The sequence below is a fragment of the Anser brachyrhynchus genome (genome assembly GCF_964034855.1).
Source record: "Anser brachyrhynchus genome assembly, chromosome: 5".
In the NCBI taxonomy this organism is placed as follows: Eukaryota; Metazoa; Chordata; class Aves; order Anseriformes; family Anatidae; genus Anser; species Anser brachyrhynchus.
Genome location: NC_137699.1, coordinates 63,502,788 through 63,519,558, shown reverse-complemented (window position 1 = coordinate 63,519,558; position 16,771 = coordinate 63,502,788). Strand labels below are relative to the sequence as shown.

General features: G+C 40.1%; 1 protein-coding gene across 8 annotated transcripts in view; it reads right to left on the bottom strand.

Annotated features, from left to right (window-relative positions):
• Positions 1 to 16,771, bottom strand: part of NIN (ninein) — a 61,057-nt gene that overhangs the window by 4,945 nt on the left and 39,341 nt on the right. For 4 of the 8 annotated variants that reach the window (XM_080592659.1, XM_080592658.1, XM_080592664.1 and 1 more), the window contains 10 exons: positions 15,693 to 15,908; positions 15,205 to 15,318; positions 13,694 to 13,816; positions 13,068 to 13,181; positions 12,223 to 12,369; positions 10,955 to 11,116; positions 10,213 to 10,362; positions 9,585 to 9,683; positions 5,753 to 5,944; positions 74 to 187 (listed from right to left, as the gene is read on the bottom strand). In XM_080592659.1, the coding sequence (XP_080448785.1) occupies positions 74 to 187; positions 5,753 to 5,944; positions 9,585 to 9,683; positions 10,213 to 10,362; positions 10,955 to 11,116; positions 12,223 to 12,369; positions 13,068 to 13,181; positions 13,694 to 13,816; positions 15,205 to 15,318; positions 15,693 to 15,908 (1,431 nt within the window). The other 4 variants (XR_013951444.1, XM_080592661.1, XM_080592662.1 and 1 more) reach the window with 4 other exon arrangements.

The following is a 16,771-nucleotide window of genomic DNA, read 5'->3' as shown; positions in this document are numbered from 1 at the left end:
ATGATTTTGGCGGCTCACCTAATTGTTTACAGGAGCAATGGGGAAGATTTGGGAAAAGAGCAAGAATGCTTACTTGTTCTTTCAGCTGGTTTACTTTATCTTGGAGAAGCCTCTTCACAAGCCTTAGTTTCTGTTCAACATCCATCATACGTTCTTCCATCGTTTTCAGAAGCTGCTCATGACCCCCCTGGAAAGCAACAGGAGAATCAGTTAACAACGATCTGTTCCCATTCACCAGTCATCTTCCTTTCACTTTATGCGTAAGAAAAAAGTTGGCAATCCACGCTCAAGTCCATTTTAATGAGTCGACTAAGTTAATAAACAGCTCGTGGAAGCAAAATGTTATGGCAACATTTAAAGGACATTCACAGCATTAATGGATTTTTCCAAATCGAAGTTATATTTTAGATTAAGATCTAAGACAAATTGATGTAAAATTCTGAGTTCCATCTTGACTGTGGTAATTAGATCTGGATAGCTTCCTTTTCTTGTTTTTAGGTGTTGCCATATACCTGCTGAACGTGGGAAACAATACCAATCAAAATTGTAGTGGCTTTAGGGGAAAAGAAAAAAAGTGAGGTCATAATGGTGTCACTTTGTGCAACTCTTCTGTGCCAAAGACCCCTCAAAATTGAATAATATCCTAAAAAATCTAGGATGCTATTATCCCAAACTTGGTTTTTACTTTCTTCGGATTAGTTGTAGATAGATAATGCTTCTGAATACTCTAACATGCTTTTGCTGCTTTCCTTCAGTGAAGTGATGGACAATCTAACTAAAAGGATTGTCATGAGAGTGCCTGTTACGCCAGCAGTTGAGAGGGATTTTCCCAAATAAATTAGAAACACCAGGAACTATAAGGAGTTACAATCCACTTCCCAGTGGTCATTGTCATGCTATCGATGCTAACGTTAGGAAGTCATCTGAAAAGATTACTTTGAGAAAGCACTAACCTTCTCCCTAAAACAAAATACCTTCAAAACCAAAGTACCTTCATATTTCTGGGGGGAGAATAAATGAAAAAACCCTGAGGAAGGAGACCAGTTCAAGAAGTTGGTTGTTCATCTAAACCACTGTAGAAAGACCCTCTTGGATTGATTGAAGTCCACTCAACGTAGTTGTTGGAACACCAGAAACTCTTTAAACCTTTGTATGGGGTTATACAATCACTTTGCTTGTGAAGAAATTGAAAAAAGTTACATTAGAGCTGTACAGAAAGCAGTTTTAAAGTGTTGCTGGACAAGAGATAGTTCCAGGTTAATAAAAGTACTACTAAGCAGAATTTGCAAGGGACTTTCTAAACAAATTATCTTCAGCTATCTTCTGTAATTTGATTGGAATTCAAAAATGTGGCTGAACATAACATTTCTTGCTGGTTACAGGAACCTTGAGGGAGTAGGTCAGTGGAATCTAAGAACTAGTGGTCTCAACATCTGTGATCCTTGTTGTTTGGCTTAAAGTTAATTTGAGAATGTTCTGCCTAATTTCATATTATTGCGTGTTTAATGGGAAAAGCCAGCTCAAGCATTAGCTTTAAGGTCATTAAGATAAGCAAAATGATCATTGAAAGGAAACAGCTGAAATGGTTCATGGCTCCCAACTAGAAAAAACATAGGTCTTTAAGCAGTGGTGGTAGACCTCAAATTACTAGGGAAAAGAAATGTCATTTAATCTAGTAATTTGAGACCAAAGAAAATCACCAAGGAATGCCTTCAGAGAAAAAAAAAGTCTGTTAATAATTTTCCCCTTTTCTGGAACTACCATTTTTACTTTATGGTCACAGCAGAAAGATATGTCTACATATTCTGGACATTCTTTTCTCAAATGTGGGTCTGCTGGGGAAGCAGCGTATCTGTATGTAAGTATATCCCGTACTGAAAAACCTTCCCAGAAGTCATAGAACAGAACCACAGGATGGTCTGGGCTGGAAGGGACCTTACGGCCCATCTAATTCCAGCCCCTGACAGGGGCAGGGACCCCTGCTCCCAGCCCCATCCAGCCTGGAGGCCTTGGGCAGCCTGCACCAGGGCTTCAGCACCCTCAGCGTGAAGTCCTGATAAGATGATCCTCAATATCAATGACATTGTCTAAATCTGTTAATTCTTTGTCATAAAGCTGGGACTATTGATACCATTAAGACAAGAGACATTATGTTTAAAAAAAATTTTATTTTTCATTTACATCAAAAAGTGTCATCTTTCCCTGTTAAAAAAAGTTTATACATCTTTTACAAAAATGCAGTATAAATACCTCAGATTTTCTTCAAGTCTCATATAAAATTAATGCCATTTGAGAAAAATAGTCTCTTTCCCCGTTGAACAAATCCACATTTTAAATAACATAAATAGAAACGATTTGTAACAAATTAAAAAGGACAGCTTATGAACTTTCACAAAATAGCTTCTAGACAAATAAATAGGAAATAACACTGTGGAGACTTTTTTTTTTTTATAAAAAAGCACAACATTTGATCCTCAAGTTTCTCAGCTTATGCCAGTTCGTATGTTTGTGTGTGTTTATCATGGTAAGGAATGAGATCATAAGCAGCCAAGCTGTCAGAGGTGCCCGATCCTCCTGTAGGAATCTGCATGCACTGCTCGCTGCTCCGGTAGCAAGGCCTAGAGAAAGAAGGCAAGTGGGATACTTCACCCTGATATCCAGATTTTCTTTTAAATATGTATGTTTACTTAAAGCAAACCACCAATACAAGCTAAGCAAGCAACACAAGACATAAAACACACAAGAAAACATGCAGAGTATCACATATTTCTCTGAACACTAGTATTAGCGCTACACAAATGCAATTAAGGAAAAATTCAGGATGCATTTCCTAGACGTAAGGTCTCTGAAGAGGGCTTATCCACATTTTTGGGGGATTAAGATCAGTAACAGTAATTAAGTGCAATTAGCAAAGCAGTTAAGTTTCTTAAGAGGAAATTATCAGCTGCTATATATAGTCTCACAGATTGCCAAATAGCATTTGTGAAAAACGCAGTCCAACTGACCTCCTTTGAAAACTTGCTTGCATTTCTATTTTAAACTTAGTCGCAAGTCTTTTCTTGAGAGAGAACAAGCTGTTGGGCCGGAGGTTGAGTTTTCAAACTAAGACCTGAATAAAGGGGGAGTTGAGCAACTCAAAGTAGTCGGAACAAAAATATGGGTTAGCAGAGGTTGTAAGGGAACTTGGGAGAACCTCAGGTCACTAACAGGCCCACAGCTCTAGTTATTGAGCAAGGAAAGGGAGAAGGGGAAGGGAAAAGGAGTGCAGCAATTGCTATTGCGCAGCAGGGATCACAGCGCTAGCCACAGCAGCCGCGGTCATCTGTAATTCAGAAGAGTGCAGACAGGTCACCACAGGAGAAAAGGCTGAGGAGTTTTATTTTGGTGAAGTTTGAATTGTAACCTCGGTGGACAACAGCTAACACTGACTGTAATACAAGTGAGAACACAGACCACCATGATCGGAAAGCAAATGGAAGTTGCAGAGCATGAGGAAGACACAGGAATACCGAAGAGGAGGACAACTTTGGATACCTGAAAGAAGAAAGCTGCAAAGTGCAAAGCAGTAGCAGCAAAACTAGGTAGTTAAATTTACATAGAAAGCACAGCCAACCTGACGTTGTACTCACTGGAGAAAAGATAATGAAGGGGGGTTAGGGTGCAATTTCTCAACATGCTAAAGGGAACGTTAAAGTGGACATAAGCTCAACTAGATGTTAACCCTAGAAATCAGGACCATACAATCATTGAGATTGGAAAAGACCTTTAAGATCATCTGGTCCAACCTTTAACCTGGTATTGCTGAGTCCACCAGTAAACCACGTCCCTTAGCTCTACACCTACACGTTTTCTGAAGACCTCCAGGGTTGGTGACTCAACTACTTCCCTGGGCAGCCTGTTCCAAGACTTCACAACCCTTTCAGTGAGGAAATTTTTCCTAATATGCAACCAATGATGATGAATTAAAAATAGAATCAACGTGAATTAAAGCATGATGTGCTTAAAGAAATGTTTCAGTTTGTCTCAGCTTAAAGTACTGACAAATTTAGCCTTTTTTAATTGCTGTAGAATGCATGTTTAACAACGATTTTAGAAAGTTATGTAGTTAGAAAGTTATGTAATAAAGCTCTTGAAAACAGCTGTAGGAGACGTTATAAACTGGGAGCTTGTTGATATCCATTCACTTTAAGCAAAAATCAATATAAAAAGTTAAAAGGATTAAGTATGTTGACAGCAAATACTTGCAAAACCTCTCTAAAAGGATTTTTAAATTCATGAAGCCTTCTAGGATAAAAGGTTTTTACGGGAAACATAAGTGATGCATCTGTAGAACTACAAGTTCCGGGATGTGACTAGTTTGCAAATTGTTTCTCAGGCTTTCAAAGGCAAAATTACAAAATGACTCCTAATGCAATTCACAGCACATTCATTTGCAGATGCTACTGCTGTAATATGGCTTTTATTGATTTCAAAATTAAACTGCATGCTCTGCTTTCTAGCGTATGTGACCAAGCACATTAACCTGTAGTAATGCATTTCCATCAGGACTCAGCTGAAAGTGAGAGAACCTTATAATTGATTTTTTTCTTATCCTATATTATTTGTTGTTAAGCTCATTTTTTGAAGGAGAAACATTCCATTTAATGCCTTTATTAAAAATACAATCTTACTCCAAGTTTTGTAGGCTTTAGAAACTATTACTGCATATATTCTTTCTCCATAACTTTTTTTTTCCAAAATACCCTATTTATGGTATGATAGTATGATTATGCACGGTCAGAATTTTCGAACTTCAGTCTTGAACTTTTCTATACATATATATTTTTATATACATTTTATAAAATGCAACAACAACCTGAGTGTAAAACAAAGGGTTTTTTTCCTACTAACAGATTAAAAGCTTAAATAAAACACTGACATTTTTATTAGAACTTTATCTTTTCTTATAAAATAATAATACAACTTGATCTTAAAACATATGGCCAGAGCTGAGGCTTTAGAGATCTGGTTACTTTTTGAAGAAACAAGTCATTTGACAAGCCTAATTTAATTTTTTTTTTTATGGGAGATGCAAAATTTTCTACCAGAGCTTATTATTCTTACCTATAAGCTTCTTACCTATAACCTTACATGTTAAAATACTAGAAGTAACTCAGCCCAATATGTGCACTGACTGCATTCTTCCTTGGAATTAGATTGTTTTCTCTCAGAAACGCCAGTGATGAAGTCTCTGTATAACAGTAACAGTGTTATCCAAACAATGCCCTGTCATGACCAAATAATGCAGATGGGCTGACCCTATAAAAAAGGACTTTTGTTTGTATTATGCTCTACTACATTTGACAGCAAAATTCTGTGTAACAGCAACAGCCAAAACAAATGTTTTATATTTGATGTATGTGTGCTTGTGCAACACATGGCATAGGGTATTTTTTCAAAACAGTGGTTCCAGCCATGGACATTAGGTAAAGAATAAACTAAAAACACTTACTGCACATTGATCAGAAGGAGAAAAGCCAGTTGAACGTGGATAGGAGTGATTTTATTTCAAGAAGGGGACTTCAGAAATGAGCTATGACTTAAGCAATATACGCTAAATGTCAAAGATGTACGAAACAAACCTTTGTTAGAATGAATTTTAATTTTTGAACTGGCATAAACAGAGAATGGATCTCATCCAACTGAAAAAAAAACAGTCAACTAACCAAACACCCTTCTAAAGTTGTAACCTGCAGAGAAACGAGGGCTTTACCTGTTGCATGTTTGTTTCAGAGGGTCTGCTTTCAAGTTCTTCCTGAAGACGTTGACTCCTCCTCTCTGCTTGTAGTAGCTGGTGTTGGAGCTGCAGGAACTGGTCCTTGGGCACCACGGCACAGCCTTGCTGCTGGAGCTCCCAGGGGTGCGGTGGCTGGCTAAGCATCACGCTGCTGCTCGAGTGTAGCATCTGAACAGCAAAACACATCGCCATCAGCAGAAAGCAGCGCTGCAGATCGCACAAGCTGTTTTTCAAAGTTTCTTCTGCATGATACGCGATTCACTAGACATCAGCTTAGTCTTAAATAATTCCTTGTACACGAGAGAAACAAGCCTGAAGTCAGTAACAGAAGCTAAAACTCCTCTTTTCACTGAGAAAGACGTCTCTCTCTCTGTAGCTCTACAGTCGAAGTCTAAAAGAGAGTGAACTTTGATTCATAATTTCAGACCTGACCTGTAATTCACTGAATTTCTGATGAAATCATGTCAAACTTAAACGGGCCTGTGGTGAGCTTTAACTTGAATATTCCTTGTTAGTTTTCACCTTGATCTTAGCAATTCTTTTAAAAATAATATCTAGTTACAAATAAAAGCGCTAGCACGAGGCAGGCCGTTGTCCACCAGTGCTGCTCATTTCTAGTCTTTAATTTAGGACGGAAAGGTAAGTTCCCTATATAGAAAACTTGTTTTCCTTTCGTGTATGGGGATTTAAGTAATTTCATGCTATCTGCTACATTATATTCAAAATCCAGTATTTAGAATCCCACATATCTTTCTTTATGTTCACTACTGTAGAAATCTCAGCGCATTTTATGATTTTCATTTAGAGTCACACCACAAGCAGAGCCTGATAGAAATTCTGGAGTCTTAAGCGACTGTGCTGCATAAGCAAAAGCGTACCTGGAGGGGCCCTTGAGAGATGCATGCATGTAGTAACCTGAAGTAGTTTAATTCCCAACTGAAGTCTTGCTTTCATTAGAAAGGTTTCTGCACATAACAAGTCTGTTATATAAAAGGTAGTTATTGCCAGCATAGAGTCTGCACATACTGGGTGTCCTTTGTGAAGTTACACCAATGAAAAAGCTTCTGTAGTAGTAGGACTAGGCCACTCACATGTAATATTTCACATTCATAATCATCCTTGCTGTAGCAAAAAGAGCATTTAAGAACAGACTTGGCTGAAAAGGTTTAACTTTCTCGCATCTTTTAGCTAAGTGCTGCTGCCAAACAATGCCATGACAGTTACTGGATGAAGGTGGGTAGAGAAGTCAGGCACTTCTGGAATGACCTCACTATGGTAGCATTGTATCTACAAGAGACAGATAAACTATCCCAGAATTAGATGAACTTTTGGACAATATTATGAATTAAGATTGTTTTGTGTGATTTTCTAGACTAAAATAAAATCCAGGTAAGACTACTTCACAGCTGTAACAAGTTATAATACTAAAAAGAAACCACCTTAAACTACACAGTAAAACCCCCGATGTTTCAGGCAAGCCATTTTGCAGCTTGAATTTGCATAAGATTAATGCTTTCTTCCTGTAAAGATCATTCTTCCTGTAAAAGTCAGTTAACCGTATCATAAAACGCTCCCTCATTATCTCATAACCATTACTCTGGTCCCTTAGGAAAAGGTCTGTGAGACTGTGTTAGTGGTATTACTTTTCCTTTCGCAAATGCTGTAATTAAGGGCTCAATTAGTAACCGTAGTTCAATTATTGAGTTCATCTATAATGGAATCAGCTATAAGCATTTCTCATAATGGTGTAGTTTTGGTATCAGGGGTACTGCTCTAATGTAGACATAGTATTGGCCTGTTTGAAGTGTGGTAATGTTAGTGCCTGGCCATGTTAGTGTCCGTTCACCTCTGCTGGCCCAAGTAAACAGAATATAGGCTTAAATATTTATAGTATTTTAAAATACTTAAGAAAATACAACTTTTTTTTAAAATCTATTAGTAGGTTCTCCTGAATCAACTTGTCTGTAAAGGACCTGTTCTTTTACTGACAATGTAAATCACAGAAATAATGAAATTTCAGTGGAATTTGTTTAGGGTTTCATATGATGTTGTAAAGCACATGAGTATCTAATGAACGTGCTGATGGAACAATCAATGTTAACAACATCTTCAAAATAAATACCGGTTGCATGGTTAATGAAAACAATGTAGTTTTGTCATATTCAGCTGTGGAAGGAAGCAGAACAGTAACGAACTTGCTAAACTATTAGGGATGACACTGAGTGCGGTCACACATCAAGTATTAAGGAAACATTTGACAGTCTGGTCAAAAAGCATGCAGGATGTCAGAGGTAAATATGACAACACCTTCAAGCCTCACAGTCATTGGGTTAGAAGGAAGGGGTTGAGCCACTTTTCATTTTCTTACGATCAGTTTAATTCTTTGGAATGCAATTGCTCATTTCTCCATTTTCACAGTAGTGCCTTACAAACATGCAGCTTTTTGCCTGCAGAATCAAATCACAGACATGTGCTAGCCACACCAAATTAGTTCAGCTGCCAAAGTAAGAATGGAACATTAAAATGAATAGTGGCTTCTTTGCTTAAAAGACACATGGAATAGAAATCCATAAAAGACAAAGTGTTTTCTCCATGCTATGGTAGTACATTGAAAATGATTGCTCTACCTTCGCACACTATTTCAGAAAGAGAACTGCACCCTTCTCTGCTAGTTCCAACCACTGAGCTCTAGACAGGTTAGCCACGAACAAAAGGAGAACAGGCACAAAAGAGAAAGTTAGAAGTCAAAGCGTTAAGTGAATGTTATACACACCTGTTGGGAAAATGTTATCAGAAGTAACAAAAATCCTGCATGTGTGAAATACAAAGTTTTGGGAGGAAATGCAATTCCTCGCTTGATGTTTATACTGAAGGAATTAACAGCGTTTAGATTTTTCCCAAAGCAATATTAAGAATGCATAAAAGCACAGCATATAAAAACTGTTGTCAGTAACTTGTCAAGATCTCATCTTTTCTAATTGAGTTTTTAATAATTTTACAGCTAATTACACAGTATATTCAGTATAACATGTTTCCCATTCACTTACTGGATATTTTTAAGGGCTGTAAAAGCCTCATCTTGAAGATACTTTAATTTATGGAACATGCCAAAACTTTGAGGGGGTTAAGTTATGTTTTAAGACTCAAATTCAGACAAAATTGCAGAGACAGCTCCCAGGTCAGTCCTGACCACAGGGGATAAAGTAACTTCAGTTAAGCTTTTCTGTTCCTGTAACCACCATCACCAAAGAATTCAGCAGTTTCCATAACACACGATCCATCTCCAGCAACACCAAGCAAACCTTCACATTTACGGCAGGCTTTTGAAGAGTCTCAGTTGAAGTTTTCACTCATGCCTTTAGATTAACAGAAAGTTGCATAAATTGTTATTTGATTATGCTCTAGATAAACTAGCAAGGCTTCAATTCAGCAAATTATTCCCATAGTAAATGAGAACAGGTTTCTACGTTAAGAGCACCATTATGCAAATATTAGTTAAGAAACTTGAGGTTACATGTTTTAGGAAGGAAGAGGGAAGTGTTAGCCTTGCCTCAAACACAGAAGCAAATTTCTTCACTATTTGACTTTGTATCTGAGATCTTACGTGGATTATGGTAAGCCAGTGTGCTTCATGTTTGTCACACTAACATTGATCATAAAAGATTATATTATTATTAGTGATCAATTCTAGTTTCAATCAGTTTCCCCCTGAAGAGGATATTTTTTTGGAAATATATTCACAGATTCAGTGAGATACCGATAAACCTCCCCACTACAGTCAGTACAGTCAACACCTATTGAACAGTACCTCCATTAACTGATCATCCAGTTTGACTTGCTTTTTTCTTAGCCCTTCATTTTCTGAGCTTGTTTCCAATTCATGTTCAAGAGAATTCATCTGGCTGATCTACGAAAGACAGGAAGTTTCCTTAGAAAGGCGGTAGTTTCCTTTCATCTGTTGCGTTCAATATGCAAGTCATTGCACATCCAGACAATTCATGATTAAAAGATTAAGTATTTGGACAAGCATAATGCTTTGTTAAAAGCTGTGTCTAAGGTAATGTTATACAGCGTGGCTGACAAAAGTGTCAAATAATAGGTAGGGTAAGCTGATTTTCAATTTAAATGTGGTAATGCTAGCATATGAGCACTGTGTGCTGCAGAGCACTTGGAAAGGCTGCATTTTTATTTATTTATTTTCTATGTTCCCATGCTCCACCACTGAACTGTTTGTGCCGAGCAGAAGTCCTACAGCATACTGGCACTCCGACAGCCCCACCACAGAAGCACAGGAGACTGTGGGCTCCTTGGGACAGGAATTTGTAAAAAGACATGGAGCACAAAGCTCGGAGTAAAAGAAAGTTGCAGCTTTCCATCTCTGAGAGCTGTTGTGATAAGCCCAGCACTGACTCACACATTTACCATCTGAAACTAACCTTCCTATTTGCAGATGACAACTCCTTCTGAAGCTGTTCACACTCTCTCTTCAAGCTTAATTTCTCTTGCTCTATGGCTTTGACAATACCTGACTGGCTTTGATGCTTTTGGTGCTTCAGGGAAAGGATGGTGGATTCCAGCTGTCGGATCTAGAGAGACCAGAGATGAACAAATGTGGAAAGGCATTCCAAACCATTCAAAGCCTGCTTCATAATGGCATTTCCAGTAGGTCAAAACTGACATTGCACTGTGAATCAATTGCATCTACTTAATTTACAATATCAAGTATCAACCTATTTCAGACTCATAACAGATTCTGGTATTTTTGACATTTTAGCTTTGAGCATCATGTCTTCCCTTCCCTCTCCCCATAATCTGCCTAATAGTGTGAGCTAAGAAATTAAACATGACTAATGCTAGGAGTATGAAGAATGTTTTTTAAAAATGGTAATAACTGAAAGTTAGACCAGAATCTTAGACAAGAGTCACCAGGATTTTCTTTAAAATTACCAGGATTTTCTTTAAAAAAAGAGCCATTGCTTGAACTATCGTAAGAGTGCCTGCCTACTCAGTGCAGGTAGGAAGGAAAGCCACCCCACGATGCCTTCTTTCTACTAAAGTTTCTACCCAAAACTCATGGGCAGCATTCCTCTTCTGCACTACCCGCTGCAAAATAAGGATCACCGAGTATTGCCTTGCGTGAGCGCCTGCCCTCGTGATCTGGGGGCTCGCCGAGGTTACCTTCTCCCTGGCGAGGACCAGGTCGGCGGTGGTGCTGTGGACCTCCCTCCGCAGCCGCTCGTTCTCCTGCCCGAGCTGCTGCTGCTCCGGCTCGTCCTGCTGCGAACGCCTCTGCTGCTCCTGCGGCCCTGGGGAAGGCACAGCCCGCTCGAGGACCCGGTTCTTAAGACAGACAGAATTGCAGGGTTAGGCCTTAAACAAAGAAGCAGACATTTGCTCTCTTCAGGCGGGTTTTAAGTAGGCTTTCAGTAGCTGCAGACCAAAGGCACAGGATTCCCGTCTTCCCCCCAGCCTAGGCACCATTTTCCCATAAAAACCCAACATGCTAATCACGGTGCAAAGCCAAGTGCTTCCTGAAGTGCTTCCCTCTGCTAAAATCACAGATACAGCCATGCACCAGCATGGTTACTGCGAGTGCACACAGTTCGACGATACAAAACGGCAATTTGCACTCTATTTCACAGCCTCATCAAGCAAATAATAGAACTCCATTATATATTATTCAGTAATAGCTGTAATTTAGTTCCTGTTGTACAGTCCTGAAGCACTCTCTTCTCCATGTGGACATTAAATATTCCTTTAATTACATAGCAAACAAGCCAAATTAGTGTCTGAATTCATAACACCAATCACGAGACTGCTGTCTGCAACCTCCTTCAGTTACAGTTCCTCATCAGCTCAGAAAGGCTGCTACAATACCGTGCCTTTCAGAAACAAATTTCAAAATTAGACCTCCCTGTCAATTACTAGCTTTGTTGTTGATACACTTACAGTCTGTTATGTGTAAATTCATATTACCCACTGCTTTATTTTTTTTTGAAAAGAGTTTGTTCTGGGGAAGAAGAATAAAGGCTCTTAGAAAATGGACTGATCATAGCCTGCCATCACATTTAGACATATAAGTAAATCGCTGCTATGTACAACATTACAGAACTACTCTTAGTCAACTATTTTAAAACTGAAAACCAAAACAGAAAATATCATTAGAACAGGACTTTTTTGTACTCTTCTCCTTTTAGCTGTTTTTGTTAGCTTTTTGTCACTTGTGTTTACAAAAGAGTCAATAATTACACAATTCAGAGTCTGCTTGCTCAGATCCGCAGCTCTATTTGTGTCCTTTTAGTGAGCAAGCTAACCCTCCAAAAAATAAGTGGGCTACAGTGACAGGCTACAGAAGAGCAGCAACTAGCTGCTATTAAATTGGTAATTTGAATCTGAAAATATGACAAGTGGAGTTGACCAAATTGCAGGCCCTTGAAGCCAGTTACCTTTTCGTTGGCATTCTGCAGTTGCTTGTGTAAAGACATCACTTCTTGTTCAAGAGTCTCCTTCTCCTGCCGCGCCGCCCGTAGGTCCGATTTCAGGCGGGACATCTGGAGGTTGGTGTTTTGCAGCGTTTCATCTAGACTCTGAACCTGTAACGGGCAGGAACACAACTTCATGTTTGCTGTACCTTGCTGTACCAAGACTTGTCGTGAGCTTGGTCCGCTGAGGGGTACATATGCCACAAGTCACAGGGATTTGGCAGCTGTCTGTTGGAAGGGGTAAAGGAAACGGTGACAGCCCGCCTCCTGAAAATGCTAAATAATTCCCTGAATTTCTGCTTGAAGTTAGCCACAAACTCTTAAACATGGCTGAAATACTGTACTCAGATATGCATTTTCCACCCCCGAATATTTCCTGTGATATGCTGGGAAAAGGAGATTCCTTTTGAATTATTTATTCTTGGCAGCCCGTGGCCCAGAAGAATCAAGAAAAGCCAAGCAAATGGCCATTTGTTCTCCTCCCTTGACTGTTAAGAAGCAAACCACCACAAGAAAGGAGGGAGCAGAATCTCTGTAGCGTTCTAGGGATCGCTGGGCTGAAAGAATTGGCAAAGGGAACTTGGCTGTAGATGCAAAACAGCTTATTCCTGGGGGCAGGGGAGAGAGATCTCATTTAACAAGTTTCCTCTTGTCCTTTAAGAACGTCACTTTGAAAGCCCATCAGTGTCCATTCTTAGCTGCACGAAGCCTTTGAGCATATTAGAAGACGACTGTTTTTAGGAAAAAAGCACTACAAGAGATTAAGAAATGCTTTTGATTTGGGGCTACAACAAAACCCACTTTTATACCTTTTCTTGTGCAACCGTGAGCTGTGTTTTCAGTGTCTGACTCTGTTGTTCCCAGGACTTCTGTTCCTGCTTCAGGCTGCCGACTGCATTCTCTAAGAAGCTTACTTTAGCTACCTGAAATAAGATTACATCGGTAAGCCCGAACCATTCAGGATCTTCTTTAACTCCATTTGACTTTGGGAGTTAAGCTAGATGGAGTTACAGCTATGCAAAGAAAGTGCAGGAAAGCAAAAAACCCTCAGCTCCCTGCCCGAATCTCCACACAACAGGACCATTATTTATGGCATGCCTACTACGCTGCTCCAGTTCAGAGCTCCAATACATCAGAGCTGCAATAAGTGCAAGAACACTGTCTTCCTTGTCCTGCTACAATATTTATATCCAGCCCTCTGTTCCTTGCAATGTTTGGAATTTGCTACGTAATCAAATTACAGTAAAGCTGTGCTCCAAAAGCTCTCTAAAAGCAGCAAGGGTAAAAAAGCAATGGCAATAAATCCTTTATTCGTCCTGAAGGTAAGAAAAATCAATGTAGTTTTACAGGTTAGGGTGATGGAGATCATGGTTTAATAATTTTAGCACCTTGTTACAGCATGTAGGAGTGACATGGGTTTGCAGTTCTGTCTTACCTTATCGATGCATCTGTTTAATTCCTCACTCAGGGCTTCTTTCTCTTTCAGCAGCTTTTCATTTTTAGCAATTAAGCTGGAAACTTCATTTTGAAGGTCAGAGAGATCAGGACGTCTGGGCAGCTGTGGAAAACAACTCTGAGTCAAGTTTCTGTGCTGTTTCAGAATTTTGCCTGCGAGTGTCACACAAAGCTTTCTCCCCTCCTCAGGGCCAAGCATCATGTTCCAGACAGAGCAGAAAAGATGGGAGCAGACTGCAAGCTGCTTCATGACTGATCATATGAATATCACTCAGGATCCAAGACGCCCTTCCTGTAAGAACAATGCTAAGGACACCTAAATCACCCTGCAACCCCTCAGATTTGTGTTAAGGCTCCTGCAAGTCACAGGCCAGCAGACAGATGCTGTGCCTCTTACATGAGTTGTATTAGCATAAAAACCCTAATAGGATCATCCCTCTGGGTTGTATGACACCAATTGCATTGAGAAGTGAACCTTCCATATACCTAATTTCCATTGTGTGTATTTACGGTGTTTTTTTTTTTTTAAATAACCGTAACAGATTGGGAATTCTCCTTCCTGCAGCTCAATGTCAGTGTTCCTCTTATAACCTTGATGAGGTGGATAAGGTTTTGGGTTTCTCCTTCCAGGGAAGGGGAAAAAATACCATACAGATGACTTCTGATCTCTTTCCCAGTTGACAGAGTGCTTTAGCTTAGTCTGCCTGCTCCTGGGTGATTTGGTCTCTGTTCAATCTTCTGTCTTTAATTACACTCAAGCCACAATTCACTGTACTGAATATGCCTCATCTGCTTTTTCTTTTTAAGACCATTATAAATACAAAGCATTAGGAACATCAAATGAGTGCTTTACTCTGAAGAAAATGACTTCGGCACCCTAATCAGGAGGGCTAACTCATTTGTGCCCTTCATTATCTATGATTATTAGCATGTATTTACAGCCAAATGAGCCATGCTCATATGGGCAACAACGAAGTCCTCCAGGAAATTATCTTTTTAAGTTCTGAGCTGTTGAAGCCTCCAGGCAGCAGCACTCTTAATGCTACACCTCTGCTAGAGGACGTGCTGGAGGACACCAGTCCTCTTGTGGACCTAGATGGATGTCAGGGACTGCTCCGTGGCTGGAGGATGTTCCCCTGCCCATCCCACCCACGCAACCTAGAAAAGCCTGGTATATTGCTTGATTAGAACTATAAATTTTTGGTCTTCATTGTTGAAGTCCATCTGTGAAGATCCACTGCTCTGGAATACCTTTTGGCAAAGGCTAAGTGAAACCAACCTTACGCAAACAATTGCGCATCATGCTGGGAGGTTTTTTCAATAAGATTTATATTCCTCTAGTGTTGTAACGTTTTGTTCGATAAATTAACTATTGAAGATAAATATAAATTAACTATTTCCAACTCAGTCAAGAAAGCAGAACACATGAGACAGCCAGCAGGATGGTGGCTCTAACCCCATCACCTGATGGTACTGGGCAGGCTGCCGTACCTGTTTTGTCTTCTCTAGTTCCTGCTTGAGGATGTGGTTTTCCTGCTCCAATATATGAGCCTGAACTTTGGTTTTCGACAGCTCCATCTCCAAGGAGGACACCATTTTTGATGACTGCAAACAGTAAAAGCTCAGATGTCAGCTTGGGAGACAGAGTAACAAAGATTAACCTGAGGATGCTACAGCCAGTGGGTTAGAGGTGGGATACACTGGGCTGAACAGAACAGGCATGCTGGAAAATGCAGGTGAAAGTATTTGTCATCACTAGCCTCCATTTTCAAGGCAGAACTGCACACTTCTATTTCTTTGCAGCAGCCGGAAAGCAGGTGCTGCCACACTTTCCCTCCACCCCTACTGCTGCATGCATGGACATTTGCAGTAAGTGCTAGGAAAAGTTCAGATTTGAAAGACCACACACGGCTTGAGAAAGGGATGCTAATTCCTAAAGGTTCAGTTGTTTCACACCACTAGAGACACTTATCCTGTACCTTTACTTTAGCGTTTTCCAGTTCCTCTTTCAGTACCAGTCTCTCCTTTTCCCATTCTTCCAGCGTACACTTTCCTGCTTGCCTTTCCTTTTGCTTGAGCACCCTCGCCAGCTGTTGGTTAAGATCCTGCACATCTGCTTGGCTTTTGGAGTTCCTCTGGCTCAGTTCTGTGTTTTCAGAGTCCAGCTGCTGGTTCCTGGTCTTCAGATCTGCTACCTGAAGTGGGACGGCAGCGTCAGTTAGGACTATTTCTGCATTGGATGGCAGGGTTTTTGTTTGTTTTAGTCCATTTCCTTTCTGTTCGGGTGATTAAAAAGAAAAGCTGACAAACGTCACCCCAATTCATTGGCCCAGCCAGAGACAGAATCCCAGAACGGTGACTCAATGGTGTGACAGCAGATAACTGCCTGCGCTCCATGTAACAGTCACTACCCCAGCAACACTGCGTTATTTCCCTATAACCTATTGAACTTGCTCCACGCCCCAGTATTAAGGCCAAATCAAGAAGACCCCTATGTAAGAAGGGTAGGACTGCTGCTGATGGCACGCTGCATGCAGCCTCACAAACTTAATTTCTTAGAATTGGCCTCAGATATATCAGTTCTACCTGGCATACCTCTCAGTTCCTTCTTCCCTTTTCCATGCTGGTATAAGTATTTTTAGTGTTATGCTGACAAGCTATGAGATTATCCTGAGCAATAGAGAATTTTACTGAGAAATACCCCAAGGAACATGGCTGTAAAACCTACTTAAACCTTCTATTATTTGCCTAGCACAGTGAACCTCCCTTTAAACAAAAGCAGTGAAGTCTCATGGATGTGAGCAAAAGGTCACTGCTGGCAGCAGTCCTAGACCCATCCAGCTGGGAAGTAGGAAGAGGCTGAGTCACGTAACCTCTCTCCCATGGGCTGCTGCAGGGCAGTACCCACAAAATGATTACAAAGGAAGATTTTAACTTTATATTTCCATTAAGTAAATTTTCCAAGTTGACTATGGTGAATGCTCTCAAGTTTCTAAGCCAGCTAGTTACAGTAGCATTGCCGTTGTCTCCAGATCAGGTCAAAGAAGCCTCATATCAA